We start from the raw sequence: 19,819 nt of genomic DNA, 5'->3' as shown, positions 1-19,819 counted from the left end.
TGTTACACATCAGATGAAGGAAAGCTAGAAAATTACTTTGCTTTTGAAGTAAATATGCAACCAGTATGATTCTGTTATGAATAATTAGAATTTTATGGAGCAATGCTTTTTAAATTACAAATGGAATAGTGAATGCTGACACAGGACAAATTTATTTCAAGCAAAACATTTCAGTTTAGTACACACAATAAGCTAAATATAGAGCTTGATATAAGATAGGTGGCTATATAATATTTTAAATAAATAAGCAAATCTTTTGGTTTTATATGACTTTCACTTCAAAGAATACCAATCATAATGTCCTTAATAAATCCTGAAAAAAAAAATCTTTGAATTTTACTAAATTTAAATATATAATCAGTAGATATAGTTTTAATCACTACTAACTTATAATGCAATTTAAATTACTAAAAACTTGAACTAAGTGCATGTACTAATCCAAAAGATGAATGCACATCCAAACTAAGATAAAGCATTTTTTAAAAAGTATTAAAATATGTTTATTTATTTGCCTCCTATCTTATTTTGAAGTGACTCAGGATGGCTTGCAGTAGTAAAAGCTTTAAAATAATAAAGATACATATTTGTAACACAAATAAATGGAATTAAAACCAAAAATATAATTATAGTTAAAAGTTGGAGAGGGAGGGAGCAGGGTGAACAAGGTGGAGATGGGATTGCCTTCTAATTTGCCAGCCACCTGCTGTGGGATGTTCTCCCATTGAGGCCCTAAGCCATCTGTAAAAACTAGGTCTTCAAGCCCTTATGGAGGGTCAGAAGGGTGGAGCAGGGAGACATAGCAGAGAAGGTCCTTTGCCTGGACTCTGCCATCTAGAATTCCTTGACTATGGAGCCCACAGAATGCCTTCTCTCTCAGTGTGATGGGGTGGGCCAGTCTCAGGGGTTAGATGGTTCTTCACATAACCTGGGTTATGGTTCTTCACATAACCCATGCCATGCAGGGCTTTAAACATCTTGAATTGTACCTGGAAGCAAACTGGCAGCCAGTGCATCTTGTGGAGCAGTGGGTGTAACTGCCTGTGCCACTGCACAGTTTAAACCTCCAAATGCTCTTCAAGGGTAGCCCTATGTTGAGTTGCAATAGTCCAGACATGAGATGACCAAGAGTTGAATAACTGAGCACAGGGACTCTCAATCAAAGAAAGGCTGCAACTGGAGCATAACATCAAGTTGTTCAAAAACTCTCCTACCTGCAACTGATAGTACATGATAGGATAGGATATCTGAAACACCTTATATACTAAAATATTTTCTCACAATAATAGTAAATAGAAATATTTATTTAAAATAGACTCAAAATTTTCATATGTATCAAAGATGTAATATAATTATAATTTACCATTATTCATGATTTACATCTTTTACTGAGAATAGCTATTCTCATTACCTTCTTGTTAGATCCATCTTCAGTATTGATGTCTACATGTTGAGTTCTATAATGCATTTACTTATGTTGTATACACAGAATTCTGACAAGTGCTATGACCTCTCTGGTTAGAACGGAGGCTTGACTATTGGCAAGATGGAGTTCAAGACCTGGGATTGTGTGGCAGTGTGAGCTCCCATTATTTGCCCCAGCTCCTGCCCACCTAGCAGTTCAAAAGCACATAAAATGCAAGTAGATACATAGGTAGCACTTCAATGGGAACTCTCTGGGAGATGAAAGAGAGGGAATCCCCATGGGTTCCCAGGGCAATGGTGATGCCACTGGCTAATATCTCTCAAATCAGAGGTGCCTTGGTGGCTGCTTCTGGGTCCCATCAGCTGCCGAACATCTACTGTTTCCAATGCAACAAACTACCAGCTTTCTGTAAATCTCCATATGCTAAATAAATAACAGAATTCTGACCATTTGATTAGATTTCAAGTTAATTTTGATCTACTCACATCAATGTTACAAGAGCGATATCGTTTCCTTTCTCCAAGGCAATATTTCCTCCACCAGAAGGTCTGGAAGAAATCATTTGAATTTTATGAATATATACATATATAATATTTTCAAGAACTTCAGATTGAAGCACTATTAATTTAAATGGCAAAAATATTCATAAATGATTTAAAATTAAATATTTTGTTCAATATTTGTTTCTGGGTTTATCATTAGAATATAATATAATTCTTTATGGCCAAGTGTGATTGAACACACAAGGAATTTGTCTTTGGTGTATATGCTCTCAGTGTACATAAGAAGAATAAAATACATTCATCAAGAATATTTTAAATATAATGTAGATGTATACTTATTTTTCTTCAAATTAGTAAATAAATTATAAACATTTGAATTCACCACTGTAATAGTCTGTAACATTGAGAAAGGAAATATAGTTTATAATATTCCATTTCAACAAGTTGTTTCATTTAGATTTATTTACTTGCTACTCCAGGAAATGTTTAAAATGAATATATTTTTTTAAAAAAAAAAATATTTTCTATTAGTAAACAACATTGCTATTAAAATAAATAAGAGGTTAAGTATGCGAGATCAATGCTTTATACATTGATATTACAGTCTCTGAAGACTTCAGTTGTTTATTAAGGAGAAAGATGTATTTTATTTAAAAAGATGATTTGCAAATACATTCTGATTGGGTATTGGTACACTGAATATAACTTCTAACTGTAGGCTATGAGCATTAGTAAGTAAGTTTGAATATTTCTACATTGGTGCAATGGTATGTAAGAATAAACTTACAGTCAGGATAATGGTCAGATAATAGAATAGAATAGAATAGAATAGAATTCTTCATTGGCCAAGTGTTGATTGGACACACAAGGAATTTGTCTTTGGTGCATATGCTCTCAGTGTACATAAACAGACAAGATACATTTGTCAAGAATCATAAGGTACAATACTTAATGATAGTCATAGGGTACAAATAAACAATCAGAAAACAATCAACATCAATATAAATCATAAGAATACAAGCAACGAAGTTACAAAGCTAAGTGCAGAATTGGCTGCAGAATGAATGTGAGTGTGTTAAATGACTCAGAAGTGACCTGTCCTAGTTTCTTGGACTGTAAAGGTAATGGGGGACACTTGCAAGATTCAGTTAATGTAACCTTGCAACAAAGTAGTACACACTTCTGGATGTGCTTCTTGTCTAGACTACTGGAAAGATATGGTTCTTGCTTCCCTGCCAGCTACTCACAAAGTCAATGGAGAAACCAACAGGAAGTCAGAACTTTAGTCAGATGAGGTCTTCCCTTAATGATATATATGACTCACTTAATGACAGTAACTGGGGCTTGCCAAAACTGCTGTTGCTAAACAATACAATCATATGATATTGTGTTTTATGACTGAATTACTTAGTGATAGAAATTCTGATCCCAATTAATATCATTAATTAAGACTACTTGTATTCATAGGACAGTGGCCCCCAACCTTTTTGATACCAGGGAGCACCAGAAACCCGAAAACCAGCTGGCTGGTGCGCATTCCTGTGTTTTGGCTGTTTTGAGGCCATTTCCCAGTGCTCTGGAACTCGCGAAGACCAAATGGTGACAGTGTGCATGCCCCACAGAGAGGGCTCTGCGTGCCACCTCTGGCATGTGTGACATAGGTTCACCATCACAGAACTAGCCATTTCTATAACATGAATCTATCTAATCAGTAAAACCCAAAATCAAAATTTCAACTGACAGAACGCACATAAGACACACAATATTTATATATTTATTGTCAATATAAATAGTCTATCCAGGGGTGGGTTCCTATTCTGATTCCTACTGGTTCCACTTCACGCATGTTTTGTGTGTGTGCATGCCATTTTAAATTGTTCTGCACATGTGTAAAGAATGTTAAAACTACTAAAAAACATGTCAGCAACGGCAGCAGTGACTAGGGAACCAGTTCGTGGGTGTGGCCAGCTTGGGTTGCTGCCGGTTCTGCGACCCAGGCCAAAATACCACTACAAGTTTGCTCGAATCAGTGCAAACCGGTAGGAACCCACCTCTGAGTCTATCCAATAAATATTTTTTACGGTTTCATCCTTTTTAAATTCTCCTTTTCAAATTTTTGTGCTCTGTAACTTCCTGGTCTGAGTTAAATTGCCAAAGGTCTACTATGTTTCACATTTTACAATTACCACTCAAGTGTGGTATGGAGAAACCATTGAAATTATTGTAATATTTTATTATGTAATTATAAATTCTGGGCATAACCAGAATTTCCCAATTTTGCAATTACTGGAATTTGCAGTTTGCATATAATTTCCCTATTGACATAAATCTAGAAATGACTATACAAGATATAAGTAAAAGAAACATGTTCTATGAATTAGCTTAGTAAGTAAAGTTGTTTTACATAACATTTTGGCTAGTTTTTGAGAATCACAGAAAATATGGAGAGAAAACTTTTTAATGAAATGATAAGAATAAAAAAGCAGATGTAAACATAAGGTTGGAGAATAGCAAATGGAAGGAAGATATACAAGAACAAAAATGCATAAATGCAGGCTTTGCACACAGTTATGTAAAATTCAATAAATAATTATCAATCGAATCTGGCTATTGGTGCAAGGCAACTAATTATTAAACCAGCTGCAAATTCCCATAGTTATTTCCATACTAATAAAAGATAAGCAAATGTATTGGCCTTAAAAGGTTTGTCAAATATTTGTATTTATCTTTTTATTCTTTACAAGTCAACAAAAAGTTTGAAATTAATTAAGTATCTTGTTTTATCAGCAGGATAACTCTCTAAAACTGGGATCAAATTGGTATGGCAGAAGAAGCTGGAGTTCAAAAATCAGCCAGATCCACCAGGGGTCTAAAGAAGTCTCTTGGATGAGAAGCAAATGTTTTTGAAGAAAAAAACCAAGAAAATTCAGTTGCTGTTTAGACAATCCAGATTTCTCCAATGCTTTACAATGGGAGAGGCTGTTGGGTAATGTTGATGTTTTATATTTGAGAGGATCTACATTAAAATGAATTAATGAACTCTTGAGATTTAAAAAAAATGGAGGAAGAAATTATCTGTTAAGTATAACATGTACAATCTATCTGGCATACTGCATATAATCAAACATTTGAAAGTATGTAGTATTTTTTAGGTACTTGATATGGGTTTTGTTTTAAAGGTAGATTCATATAGCACAGAAGCATTTTGACAACTGACAGATAAATCCACATTTAAAATCATTTCCAAATATGTCCTTTTTTGCTGGTGATGGCTTACTTTAGCTACTTACGCTGGACTGTCACAGTGCCTTATGGACGATGAGACTCCTCCCCCACAGGTCCTACTGCATTCTCCCCATATCGACCAGGGACCCCAGTCCTCCATCTATGCTCTGGGGCCAAGTGCCAAAAAGGACGCACTCTCCCTGATAACACCACTGAAAAGATTTCATAAAAACAAAGAATTAGCTTTGACTAATAAAATATTCAGGACAGTAATATATATTATATGACCAACAGTGCATTCATTGCACTGATAACATATATAAGCTTGATTTAACCTGTTTAGTTATGGGTTTAGAAAAATGTTATTTGTTTTTATTTTTCACCAAAACTGAATCATAAAGTCCTAATATATGTAACAATTTAATAAGCCAGCATTTCTCATTTCATAAACAGCCTTAACTATCTCTTGTTAAAATAAACTGCAACAGATTTAAAATCTAAAGTTTTAAATCTGTTTGTTATTAAATTATGAGACAATAGGTAAATATATACTTAAATGAAATAATTTATTTATTCACATATTAAGCAAAATAATAAAGTCCAAATTTAAGACAAAAATCTACCTGTTTTATTTTGCTTAATAAAATTGAAGGACACATCCAAAAATTAAAGATATCTTTTTCCTATGAAAACAGTGTTTTTCCATTATGTATCATACATATGTACATACATAGATCACACAATTTACCTATTAAATAATTTATAAGCATAAAAAGAGTTAATAGTAAAATACATGAGACAACGAGAAAGGAATGTAGGCAAATCTAATGTCATTCACTGTATCTTGCCAGATGTTTTTTAGTTTCGCAAACCATTTTTGCCACATATATACATCATGTAATGATATTATGAAGTGTATTATAATGTCATTATAATGGCACTGAACGAGAGGAAAGGGAGAAATTTCAAATGCCCAGTATAAAAAAGTTTTATTTGCCTGATACATTTTGAAAAATTGCATTTTCCCCCAAGGAGCTATACAAATATCAATAATACAAAAAGGACACTTAAATGATTCGTGACAACATAAAATATTTATGACAGAAAATGCTCATGTATTTATTATATACACACACATATATATACACACACACACACACACACATACATACACACACACACACACAGATACAAGCAGTCAGATTACAGTATTTGAAAAAGTATGTTATAGAAATAATATATTAAAGGTAGAGGATAATTCCTCCCCCTTTTTTCCCCCCAAGATTGGAACAATATTTGCTTTGCCTTCCTGTCATTGCCTGACAATTGAAATGTTTTCAGGATTCACCATTATTTGCCACTATCATTCAATCGTCATCAAAGACTAGTCCAAATCAGTAGGCTGCAATTTGCTCTGCTGCTGTATAGGCAGAAAATGCTGATCAAAACCACAAGTACAATCTCATATCCAAAGCAAAAGTAAAATTGTCATATTATGGCATCTGCTGAGTAATATTTGGCTAACATCCTATGGTTGCTTTGGCTGAGAGGAACCAAGTGTCACAGAAGAGGGAAACAAATTACACATTTAACAATATTTCTGAAATATGAAATAAGGTATCAAGAAACCACTAAATAATGTCCAAATCTTTGAATCAAGTAATATGCTCTCCTTTTTAAATAATGCATCAAATCAACCCATTTTAAAAAGATGTACATTTCAATAAAATGAGCACCATAATAACTTAGAAGTATTGGGGGGGGGGTCTTCAAATATCTATACATATACACTGTCCATTTTAATCCTCTGACTAATCTTTAATAGTTGTTTCTTTTCTCCTTATAATTATGTGATGTCAGAACATCTAGTGCTCTTTGGATTCCCTGAAGGGTGCTAAGGTTAGTGTATACTTAATTTTGCTCTCTAGTCTGAGGATTATCACTAATTGAAAATGAATGTATTTTTTTCCCAAATTGATCTTGATTTTGCTAAAGTGAGTTTAAACTGTCTAGTTCACAAGCGTGGTCAAATGCTTGGTATCTTCATTAAGCAATTTGAATTTAATTCAAGACAATAAAGCAAGAATAATCAGAAAGTTGTGGTATTCTAGGATGGAATTAGCTATCTCCAAATGACTTATATTTAAGCAACTGGCTCTAAAGTAAATGGAATGTGTCATAGGATGTATAGAATAATGAGGTAACTCAGATTGCTCTTCAGAAAAATATATACAGTGTTAGCACAGAAGATGTATTCATTTCTTATACTATTACAATTATTTTTTCTTTAATAATCAAGCTACAACTTATCTGCTTGAAGTTTATTTCAACTTTGAGAGAAGTATTGAGTGGTCCAGTCTCTGTCCTGGATCCCTGTGCTGTACAACGTTATCAATGACTTGAATGAAAGAGTTGAATACTCAAACATTTTGCAGATTACACAAAGTTGGGAGAGTGGCCAACACTTTAGACCAGTGGTTCCCAACCTTTTTTTTGGCCATGCCCCACTTAAGCATCTTTCAAATGCTGATTGCCCCCCCTCCCTCCATGACATATAATTCTTACTTTACTCAAAAAGTGAACTCTACTCCACGTGGAGAAACCTAAAGGTCATTAATTTGTTTAAACAAGGTTCAAATTGCCCCATTAAAAATTAATTGCCTCACGTTGGGAACCACTGCTGTAGATGGTAGAGAAAAGATTCATACACATCCAGACAGACTGAAATGAATATGATGAAATTTAAATCTCCAGGGGAAATGTAAACTACTGCATTTTTGTAGGGGAAAAGTAAATCACAAGTATAGGATGAGATAAGCCAGGTTTGGCAATATTTCATATGAAAGGATCTGGGTTTCCTTGTTAATTACAAGTTAAATATGAGCCAGTAGTAAAAGATGAGTGATATCAGGGTGGGGGGTGCCATTATTAAGAGAACAGAATTCAGATCATAGGAAATAATTGTTCTGCTTTAGACTACCTTGCACAGACTCCACTTGGAATACTGTGTCCAGTTAAGCCTATCTTTCATCATGATCTATTGAAAAGAGGAGTTGAATTTAATCTGACTATAATTTTTCTCATGACAAATTTATGTTCACTCTTGTTAACTGTTGTATTCCTATCCAAGTGCTTATAAATATGCTGCTTAATGAGCTGTTCGGGGACCTTGCTCAACTGACAGGTCTTTACTTTCACAAGTTGTTGTTCTTCTCTTTTTTGAAGACAGGGATAACGTTTGCGTTCCTTCAATCCTTCTGGAATTTTGCCAGTTCTCCAGGAATTTTCAAAGATTACCCTTGGTGATTTACAATAATCTCTATTAGTTTCTTCAGTAACCTATTCATTCAAATTAGCTAAGTAATCTTTTACCTTTTCCTTGTCTATCCTGAGCTGCAGCTCTTCCTTCCATTAGGGGGCACAATGATGGCCAGCTAAGGCTTTCCTTCTCTTCTGAGAGAAAACAGATGTAGAATATAAGTTAAGACATTCTGCCTTACGGCCATCACTGTTACTAGTTCACTCTTGCTACTGTATAGACTTTCTCCCTTTTTTTTATTCCTGACATATCTGAAAAGTGTTTTTTGTTTTTCTGGGCATTCCTCACAAGCGTCAGCTCTTTCCTCATTAGGCTTTCTATCATAATCTACAATTTCTTGCAACTGCTTGTGTCATTTTTCTGGCTATACTGCCTGCCTTCATTTCCTATATATATGTTTCCTTTTATCATTTAGAAGGTTCTGTGTGTATATCCATTGTTCTCTTTAAATATAGTCATTTTTCCCCATTAAGTACAATTGTTTGAAGTATACTGTATCTTGCTTTGCTTTTCTGAATCCAAATACATATCTACTGTCCTATATATTATGGGATAACATGGTCACTTTGTCCAAGGTTCAAAGCACCTTACTTTTTCAACCATTTCCTCCCAGTCAATAGGATTAGGTTATTTCTTCCATCTTCAGAAGAATTTCAAATGAAATTGTCAACAATATTTTCAAAGTTTTCTCAGTGTCGTAAATCCCCATGTACATCTTTAGAAAGTATGGGTAACTGGAGAATGACATACTACCTGCAGTGCCATACCAGGTCTGAGCAGGGAATCACATGTCACAATATATTCTTCCAAAGTGGTTCTTGGTTGTTTGATCACTGGGGCCCATATATTTTCCATCTTGTTCCATGAAACCAGAATTGGTGGGGCATGCTCAGGTAGTCATGAACTGTTGTCAAGAGCAGGAGCTGAATATCAATAGTTGAATTCCAGTATTATCAAATGCCTTTGGAACTTGCTTCTTTGGGCTATATAGTGTACTTCCACCAGTCTTCTTTTTTATGTTTTTGGTATTTTCTGCCTTTCCTGAGGAACTTTACATCTCCTGTCCAAGAATTTATCACTTTCTTGTACTGTACTTCTTCAAGCAGTACATACCTTGTACATCATCACTAACCTTCCTTTTCTTTCTGTGTTGATAGGTAATTAGCAATTCCTTGCATAATTCCACATAAAACTCCCCAATTTGCTAATTCAGGGATCTTTCTCTCTGGGGAACTGGTTTCCTTACATGTCCTCTAAAACATCTTCAACTAGATCAGTAGCAAATAATCTCCAGTCATACACAGCCAGCAGCAGCAATCAGTCAGTCATTGTAGACAAAAAGGAAGCTGTATATATACAAGCCCCTTTTACCTAGGCCATGGAACCTAGATATGTCCATCAAGTTCATCTTCCTTGCTCAATAGAGTACTCCATTTCTTTGGTTCTTCAATTTTCTTCTTTCCTTTTCCCTCTTTCCTTTGTCTTGAACTCCTACCAAAAACTTCATTTTTTCTGCTTTTACATTCACTCAGTGACTTAAAAAACATTCAGCATAGTAGGAAATAATTATTTTATTTAAATAACTATAACTAATCTGAAAGAACAATAGCATCTTTGAAACTAGACTCCTTTTAAAAATTTGAAAATATATAAAATATTATAATATTTTAACAAAGTCCCGGGATTGCCCTTGTACACATACAATTCCTAAAGTCTAGGCATGAGAAAATGCTAGCACCTTACTCTCGCTCATGTGTTACATGTATTATATAACACAAAAATACCATAAAGTCAGGATTATCTTGCACAGCTTTTCATTTGAACATCTACCACAAGTTAATCATATAACAATAGAATATATAAATTTCTTGACAAAATCCTCATATGAGAGTGAATAACATTTCCTCATATAATAGTTGAGATTGTCTCACTGGAGTCTAAGATTATATCATGTACAGGTATTGTGGTTTATATACCACATCTGAACTGAACATGCAAAACATGCTTTTTAATGAATAGATGTCGTTGCACATACTTGTTCCACAAGAGACCAACAGTATCTGTATACTGAGAACACTTCCATCTTTGTAGAAGTTTAACATTTTACTCTTTTGACTGAATGGATGTTTAAACAAATGCTTCAAAGGAAACTGAGTGCTTTAGCTCACTTCTGCAAATATGTGGAGTAAAAGTGGATACTCTAAGATTTTCCTCATATTATTTAGAAACAAATATTCCAACCTACCCAAACCTGCCAACATTCCCTCTGCATACTTAGAAAAAATAAGCAACACTCAAGAAAGCTTGAGGCATTCAAAAACATTTAGAGAAAAACTGCAAAATTGTGGGAGTCAAATTTATAACAAAGATGTATTGCTGTTAAGAAGTACAATCAACTGACAAAAGCAGAAATGCATGTTCATGCCTTATTACTACCAGAGTAGTTTAAACTTGTACATGCATAATAACAGAAACAGTGTTGTTACGAGGAGCTAGCAGTCACTGCATTTCAAAACATTAGTTTGATACCTTCCTCTGCCTACATTTCTATTCATTTTCTTCAATAAATTCAATAGGAATTTGAGAATTTTCAAGGTTCTATTAGAGAAAAAGTGACGTTTGTGTGTCTATGTATGTTTTGCTATTGGGTTAAATACCATGGATGTTATACAAAGCAAAGAAATTGTTCTGGATAATTTCATTTGAATTACTACTTTTTTTCACAGCATCTCACACATTGGAAGATTATGCTTTCAGAACAAAAGCATTGAAAGAAGACATAGCTGAGAACTTTTAGATAGTATTATCTGTTTAATAAAGACCACATATTGAGACTACATCAAAAAATAAAGAACTGTTTAAAATATATATAATTGCAAGTGAATTAAAATGAACATTCCATTTTGTTGATGTTCTATTTAAGTTTATCATTTCTTACATAACATTTAATAATCCTCTTTGATCTTCTGAAACGTTCTGTGCCCTGAAGAAAATTAAGAGACGTTTAAACTTACCCCCTTTTCAATGCTCCCAGTTTGGCAAAGAGTACCCTCAGCTGCTGGAATACTGTTGGTAACACAGCGATTACTTTTGCTGAGACACCAAAGCTCTCTACACACTTCCTGGGAAAGAAGGCAGAAGCAAGTTGTTCAGAATAACTGAATAATAATGCTCCTTAAAATATACTTGTGTTGAATGTCCAAGATAGTGTTCTAGATGCATATAAAAAAGAAAAGAAAAACAAATTGAAATGAATTTTAGAATATTTATTAAACTGGAATAACTCACATTAAAAAAACAAGTTATATTTTCTGAATTCTCACATAGTAAAATTTTGGAATCATTCCCCATGAACCTATTTAGTAGTGCTGTACATTTCTTTTTAACCATATGTAGAAAATCCATCACAGAATAATCTCACAATGTAAATATTCCATTTATCACACACAAATTCCAAAGGTTGAGTGAATTGGTCCTTGATCTACAATATTCTAAAAAAAAAAATAATGTTATACACACACACACAAACACACACGTAGAAACCACAAACAATTTCTCAGCGTGGCAGAACCACTTCACCTCTTCTCTAAAGGTGAGATTCAAATCAATCTTATTTGACTGAATAGTGATTATTTTTAGCCTCACAAATGAAGAACATTCTTTCATTCTTCTGGATACAAGTCTTCTTAATTCATCATCCCTAAGTATAATAGGATACTTGGGAAACCCAGCTCTGTATAAAAGAAGTGAAGTAATTTGAAGACAGAAAAGCATTCTGCAAGATTCGTATCTAGTCAGAATCATTCTTACTGACCAATTCCTGCAGATTTTCCCAACCAATTCAAAACTACTTCAGAATCTTGGTGCACTAGTAAATAAGAAAAAAAGCAATTTTCTATTGTGGATATTCACTATTAATTATTTCACTTACAGCAATAAAGGTTTTGGGTAAAAACTACAGTGAAGCTTTTTTAGTAAGATGAGTGAAACTGGAATAGCAACTCTGTTCACTTCAATCCTAATTTATTCACACAGATTCAGAGAATCAAAAGATATCCAGCAGTATGCAACAACATCAAGAGTGGCTAACTAGATTTACCATTGTTGCAGCCTCTCCCCCTATGGCCCCTCTTCTGGATGGTATAAAGTGGTAATGACAAATTCTGGGATAGTATGGTGACAACTTCTGGGATAGTACCATTTATCTATTGTATAGGAAGACCACACAGGAGATTGTCTGCCTCTTCTTGCCCAAAGTAATCTCCAGAAAAGATAAATAAAGCAAGATATGATGAAGTGGGGGGAGGCTGGGGTGGGAAGTAGTCTGCAGGGAACCTATGGGGTTAGGCATAAGTCCAATGATTCCAGCAGAATGGGAAGAGGGAAAAGGGCTGTTACAGCATCCCTGTGGTTAGTCAAAAGAGCTGGTGGATTGCCAAGTGCCTGGATTTTGTTCACGTGACTGCAGGGTACTGTAGTGGCCATAACTTCCAATACAGGTCATAATTCCCTTTGTTCAGTGCCACTGTAATTGTGAACAGTCACTGTATGAACTATTGTAAATTAAGGCTTACGGAACATACTTTTCAGCTTGCTTAATATCATATTGACTGTTCATTCATAAAATTCAGCATGATGCTCTGAATTTATTCAAAACATTCCATATTTCCATTGAATATTTTAAATGAATCTATTCATTTTATTCAGTGCAAATTCAGTGCAAATAAAAGAGGTAATAATGATTAATGAAAGCATACTTCTTCACTGTATAATTTGTGTCATTAAAAGGAAAATGGGGATATCATTATGTCCTGACTTTCAAGTAGTACTATAACTGATATACTTTTTGATATACGTGACAGAGGAGGGGTACAATGTATCCTTAGCACTCATAATGGAAATATATATGGTAACTTACCGCATTATATACAATTGCTGATAATATTTCATCAATGTTGTATGGCCTCATGCCTAAGACTATTAATTTGCAGCAAGTGTTAAATTAGTACAGCACTCCCAATTAATTAACAGTACAATCTAATTAAATTAAATTAAATCTTGAATTTTCTACCCTATGTACACATTTCAAAGGGCAGCACATAGTCAAGGCAAGTGAGCTCAAAGGATAAAGTAGAAACATGGTCAGTATGAAATAACAGATTAAGGATTCCAGCAGTCAAGTGGCAATACAGTTTGATGCTCATGAGGCTTTAATGGAAAGCCTTTTTCCTGCACTTAATAGCATTTGAATGATGTCTTAAAAGGGATATGATCTCAGCTTTTGACCAAGCATAGACAGTGTCTTATTAGCCCTAATTACTGAGACTGAAACTTCAAGATCACATATTTATTATGAGCTATTCTGTATACCCTATGAGATTCTTCTTGCAGATGGTAGATTCTTCCTTTCTATGTTCTGGCCTCCTAGCTGAACTCAATTATGTTTTTATAGGGTAGATGGTTAAGTATCACATTCAAAGTCAGAATTTGTGGGAATTGGGAATGAAGTAATGCTATCTGAATAAGACTTCAATGGTGTTCAGATTCGGTCCATTTCTATTAGTATGCAGTTAACAGTGATTGTGGAGCAGGTATTTGTTTTAAATCAGTTGAAATATAGAAATCCTTCTCTATTCTTTTTTTCTCATTTTTTTGACAGCGTAGGCTAAATCATTACATACTATTCCAAAAATTGGACTTATATCAGATATTTAAACTATCACTATAGAAATGTTAATATTTGATGGATATGATTGGTTAACCTGAAAAAACAAGAATTGTACACAACACACATTGAAGTGCTAAGAATTGCAGAAAATGATATATTTAATCACATTGCCATATTGGTTTTTGATTAATGTTACAATATAGAAACAAGATAGCTTCTGTCAAAGCGTCCACCCATCTATGTTTCTGCTGATGCACTCAAAATGTTTTCTACATCATCATATAATCTGATGCATCAGAAAATAAGGAGAAAATTGGGAAAGACACTCAATTCATTAACATTTTTGCTGTTCTTGCAGATTTTAGACAATATATTTCCTTGTTGCTAACAATTAGGCAGCTTAATCAAAGCATTTTATGTAGTCTAGACATCATGTCTCACTAAGTTCTTTTTCAATATATGTAACAACAATATATATCCAACAATATATGTATGCATAGGACAATATCTGAATATTATTCATATTTAATCATATGACAATAATTATTAAAAACAGTAAATAATTTCTGTTGAAAAAAGCTGATATTTGGTATCAAAATATCGAGAACTATGGTACAAGCTCAGCTAGGCAGTACAATACCAAGTACAATAAGCAAGATTGGTTAATTTACTATATTAAAATAGTGTTTGCTCATAAAAGCATCTATGTAGCTTATAAGACTTTAATTGTCAAATGTTAGCATCCAATCATATTTCTTGCATTGTCTGAAATATATTTTATTAAAAAGACCAGTTAATTACAGCTATTACATTTTTCCAGTTGCCTTACTATTGGCAAACTGGCTGCAGTTATCAAAATATGAATTGTTGAAATATAATTCAGTTAAAATAATAACTTTCAGATTCAAATCAGTGCTATTATTTCTCTGATGGTGGTTCTCGGAAAATAGCATAGATCTCCTTAGGAAGCCAATCAGATTTTTAAAAACATCTATTTGCATTAGTTTAATTTGCACATAAGAAGATTAATTACATTATATTGTTATATTAAATAAAGGGGGACTTTATTTCAGGAAACAGGAAAAGAAAATTCTTGCTAGAGATATTTTAGCTTTTAATCCAAATAAGTAAACAATACTACAAATATCCTAAAAATTCAATTCAATTGAAATCAATATTAAATATTACTTTTATTCCATTTTGATACATGATTTGAGAAAAATAAAAAGTTTAAAAATGTATATTTACATTTCACAGATAAAATAAACATTAGTTATTATTAGATGCAACTTTAATATATATGTTTTGGGTTTTCTTTAATTGGTAGGAGAAATACAGGATATAAAGTATCTTATTGTATTGGTGAGATAATAAAGCATTACCTGTTTTATTTATTTTAGCTATTATAATAATTTTAACAACTAAGTTGTTGATCTTACATACATGTAACATACAATTCTAGGTACTGTAACTTCAAGTGGTCATTAAGTAACCAGTCATAAGTCGAGGACTCTCTGTAGATAGGAAGCTTGCCTTCATACTTAAAGTCATTCAATGATTTTTTTTGCCCAAAAATTATTTATACAATTTATAGTGTAACACATATGCTTATCTTAGCAATAAATCATTATTAAATTTGTATCTCAATTACTGTATATACTTTTATTCACTAATATATTATCTAGATTTCTTCCAAAACAAGATTTAAAAGGATCCTTTGGTGCTGACACAGATATATTGCATTGCATTATTAATACAACCAATTTGTTGTATTTAAGTACAATGACAATAAAGATTATACTTATACTTATTAAAGACATAACATTCTTGAATAGTTTCTTTCTCACTTTTTCCCCTTCCTATTCCAGATAATTCCAGATATTTTAAAATAATGCATCTGTTTGTTAAGTCATACAAGCATTCAATTCTAAAACATTTGGAAGCATGAAGATGAATTTAAGGATTACGTCAAACATCCTAACTGATTCACCATTTCTGTTTTCCCTGACCTTAGATCTGAAAATTATATGGCTACTTTTTATGTAATTATAAGTGGAATAACCATGGGAAAGAGGGAGAAGAGACACAGCTGAAAGGTCAGATAAAAGGCAACTTAGCCTACAGCAGGAATGTGGACAGGGTAAGTAAGCATCTCAGAACACTCCCAGGTTTCTTAAGCTGTAAAAGGAGGGGGAGAAATGTACTTTCAGACTTGCAAGATTGGTGTAAGTCTTGCAAGGTAAACCAGACATGAACATGGCCAGTTGAGCGAATTCTAGTTTATTGTAAGTTTACATAACAAAATCTTCCTTCTTAGCTGTTTGCCCTGCCCTTATTCCTGGTATGGACTAATGGCCTTTTATCTTATTGTTCCCTTGGCCTATCTCTTCTCAACATCTCCCAAGGCATTCCGTATACCATTACATTTTATACAGTAATTAGTTTTTAAATCTTTAAATTTGTACTGAGATATCTTGAGATGGAAAAGTAGGACACAAATTAAATAATAAAGAAGTAAAAAAAATGTTAAAAAATCCTGTCTTAAAGTGTATAATTTAAAAATATTATCTTCTATATTTTATAGTTTGAGAAGAAATGTTTAAAAAACCTATAAAATCATGTATTAGTAAAAAAAAAAACTTCTGAATATTCTTTGGAAAATTTCCTCAGAGTGAGTTGTGTTCTATTTCTGTAAGCCTTGTAAGAATTTCAGGTAACAAAACTAATATTTTTCTAGGATTTTTTGTGCCAACAAAAAGGCTATTCCAACACTAATGAAATTATCAGTTAGTCATCTATAAATACAATAAATTTGTGTTTTACATCATCACTGAATTGAGAAAGTTCATTGCTCAGTAGATATTGTAAGAATATTATAGAATAATTAACTGGAAGCAAAATGTAACTCAGAATTTATTGAATGATATAAAAATATATATTCTTTTAACATATGAAACCAATATTCACTAGGATATTTTCATTTTATAGCAATATTAACATTGAATACACATTTTGAGGAAAAGCCAAGTTTAGAGATGTTTAAAGTAATCACTGTGATTTTGTTTGTCTTTATGAATTTGTATTATTCCCTAAATTTAATACCTTAACTTTGATTACATATGATTGTACCAATAAGAATTCAATAGGACTTCATTTAATAATCTACTATGGAAATAATCTGAGCAGCCTAGAGACCCAGAATGAAAATGATTAAGAAAGCTTACATTTTCAAATTAAAATTTTAATTCACTACTGCCATTCTAAGTAATTTATTCTTCGTTATTTCCAGTGTCTAGAAATGCACTTACTGTCTTCAAATAGATTTTATCCTATTCTCTGAGTAATTTAGTTAAAAATTGTTGTCCTGAAGAAAGCAAAATTGGAAACCTAGAAAATCAGCTCAAAATCAGAACCTGCATTTGTGCATGTAAAAAACAAACATTTCTCTGAGAAATATGGGCAATTGTAATCAAAACATAAACTGAAGTTGTAGCCTTTCACAAGATCAAGACAAGATAGATCACAACCTGTAACGGTGTATCTTAGGGCTCCATGACTTCAGTTTGGAATTCGGAAGCTTGTATTTGCATTTAAAGAAAGCTGAACCCATCTAGAGAAAAAAAACAGCAAATCAAATTATCTTCTTTTTGCTTTTATGTTATATATTGTGGAGCCTCTTTCCATAAGTCATGCAGAATTGTACAAGTAGGTATATTAAATATCTCTAAAGCTCCTGCATAATATAAGTAATATAACACGATCCCTCCATTTATTATTATTTATATGATGAATAACATGCTGTATTATTTCCCATATGTAATTTTAGTATAAGATAAAAGATGAACAAATTGTTTATTCACAATATTAAGAAAATAAAAGAGAAATAAATGATAAAAACATAATATCATTGGAAAACTATTACAGTTTACTTTTAAAATAACTTAAAATATTCCTTTAGTATATGCTAATCTTTAATATGCTGCACCTCTTGATGAGCATTTGTTAAAACAGAGCATTAAAAAAAATACTTGGATGTTATATTTCCAATTCAGAGCTGCAAAAATATCCAGCTAGTATTTTTCCACCCTCAGTTGTTTCATGCTGTTAATTGTGTTTTATATATATGAGGGTGAATATTAAAGATATATGAACCTCAGTTAGATTCAGATAAGCACCCAAAAATCACAAATCTTAATGCTCCATTTTCATAAATGCTCATTATGAAGCGATGCAGCATGTTATCAATTCATACATGCTGAAGGTTTTATAGTATCTAATATAAAAATCCAACTATAAAGTAAATCATAATCTCATCTTATTTTCCTATATATTGGGTGCTTATCTGAACCTTAGCAAATCTGTAAATCACTCAGCTTTTCTTTCTAGGCCCTGGCTTATTACAAGCTTCATCAACTGTCAACTAGCATCTCAGACTTATCCTGCATTATAAGCAACCAATCTCGCTATTGTAATCCAAATTGATGTGATCATTACCAAGACTCTTTTTCAGGCCCTCAAAATCTATGCAGTGTATCAGTAGACCTGGTTGGTCCTTTTAAAGATAGCTAAGACAGAAGCAATAGTGTAGATCAAAATTCTTTAGTGCAGTCCTTAAGTTCAGAGACAGGAAATAAAAGATAAATAGGAAAAACTACTAGTTATCATCAAAGAGAAGTCAAGACATAATTTTAATTAATACAATAATCTTAGTAGAAATAGACTTCAAAATGGATCTAGAATTGTTTGACTATGTAAAACTGACAACAACCTTCTCAAGGCATTGAAAGCACTAGCCAGAGCAAACAATGCAAAATCTAGGCTCTCCATATCACTTATATGGGAAAAGGCAAAGGGAAGCTAAAGAAGGCATGTGACAATTACCTGTCACAAATACCTGCATTATCAATTTCCCTATTGACTATTGGCCAAAACCAATAATCAGTAGAGTAGCAATATAATATAAATATTTAGATGCTCGTTTGTCATTTATCAGTGGAAAGAATCTGTCTTTTATGTTTCCTATATTGTCTAGAACCATTTGACCCTTAGACTCTTGCTAGAAATCCCTATTCCAGAGCTACAAGGTCCTCATAATTCTATATCACCATCGAAAATCTGGCCCAATATCCCAGATAGCAGTACTGATTTCATCAAAGGAAATAATTTCACCATCAATTATGTTCCTTGAAAAGGTACCAAGTAGGTTATAGGAAGAAGGGGACCTCGTTCCTTGTTCTATTTATGAAAATGATTCAGTGGAAGATTGGATATAACCATGTGTTTTATTTTAGAGTACATCCCTGTTTATTTACTAGGGTTTGTGGATGCAAAATTCATAATGTTCTCAGTACATTTAGCCACTGAAGCAAGAAATATTGGCCAATGATATCATACCTGAACATCTTCAACTTCAGATGCCTTTTGCCCATTAAATTAGAAGTATATAAAGCTGTCGTGTTCTAGATTTCTGTGTGATCATTTCTCCTTTCCTAAATATTTGATACATGTAGGACTTTAGAAGGAAACTAAAATCTTGAAACCAGGAATGCTTCTATTAGCTATAGTATATTGAAATATAGAAATAGTCTTAAGAAAAGATTAGCAGTCATTACAAAAACATAAGCTTACTCATGAAAGGAAAGAAGAAGTGAGGAAGAAATTTAAGTCTAACTTATCTTGAT

The 19,819-nt window shown here is 32.9% G+C and overlaps 1 protein-coding gene across 1 annotated transcript in view; it reads right to left on the bottom strand.

Moving 5' to 3' along the window:
* Positions 1-19,819, bottom strand: part of ADAMTS6 (ADAM metallopeptidase with thrombospondin type 1 motif 6) — a 129,214-nt gene that overhangs the window by 28,484 nt on the left and 80,911 nt on the right. The window contains 5 exon segments of the mRNA XM_032213354.1: positions 1,909-1,955; positions 1,958-1,971; positions 5,217-5,302; positions 5,304-5,363; positions 11,485-11,592. Coding sequence (XP_032069245.1) covers positions 1,909-1,955; positions 1,958-1,971; positions 5,217-5,302; positions 5,304-5,363; positions 11,485-11,592 — 315 coding nt within the window.

Source organism: Thamnophis elegans, chromosome 3 (genome assembly GCF_009769535.1).
Source record: "Thamnophis elegans isolate rThaEle1 chromosome 3, rThaEle1.pri, whole genome shotgun sequence".
Lineage (NCBI taxonomy): Eukaryota > Metazoa > Chordata > Lepidosauria > Squamata > Colubridae > Thamnophis > Thamnophis elegans.
The sequence above is the reverse complement of the archived record's forward strand: the minus strand, read 5'-3'. Positions and strand labels throughout refer to the sequence as shown.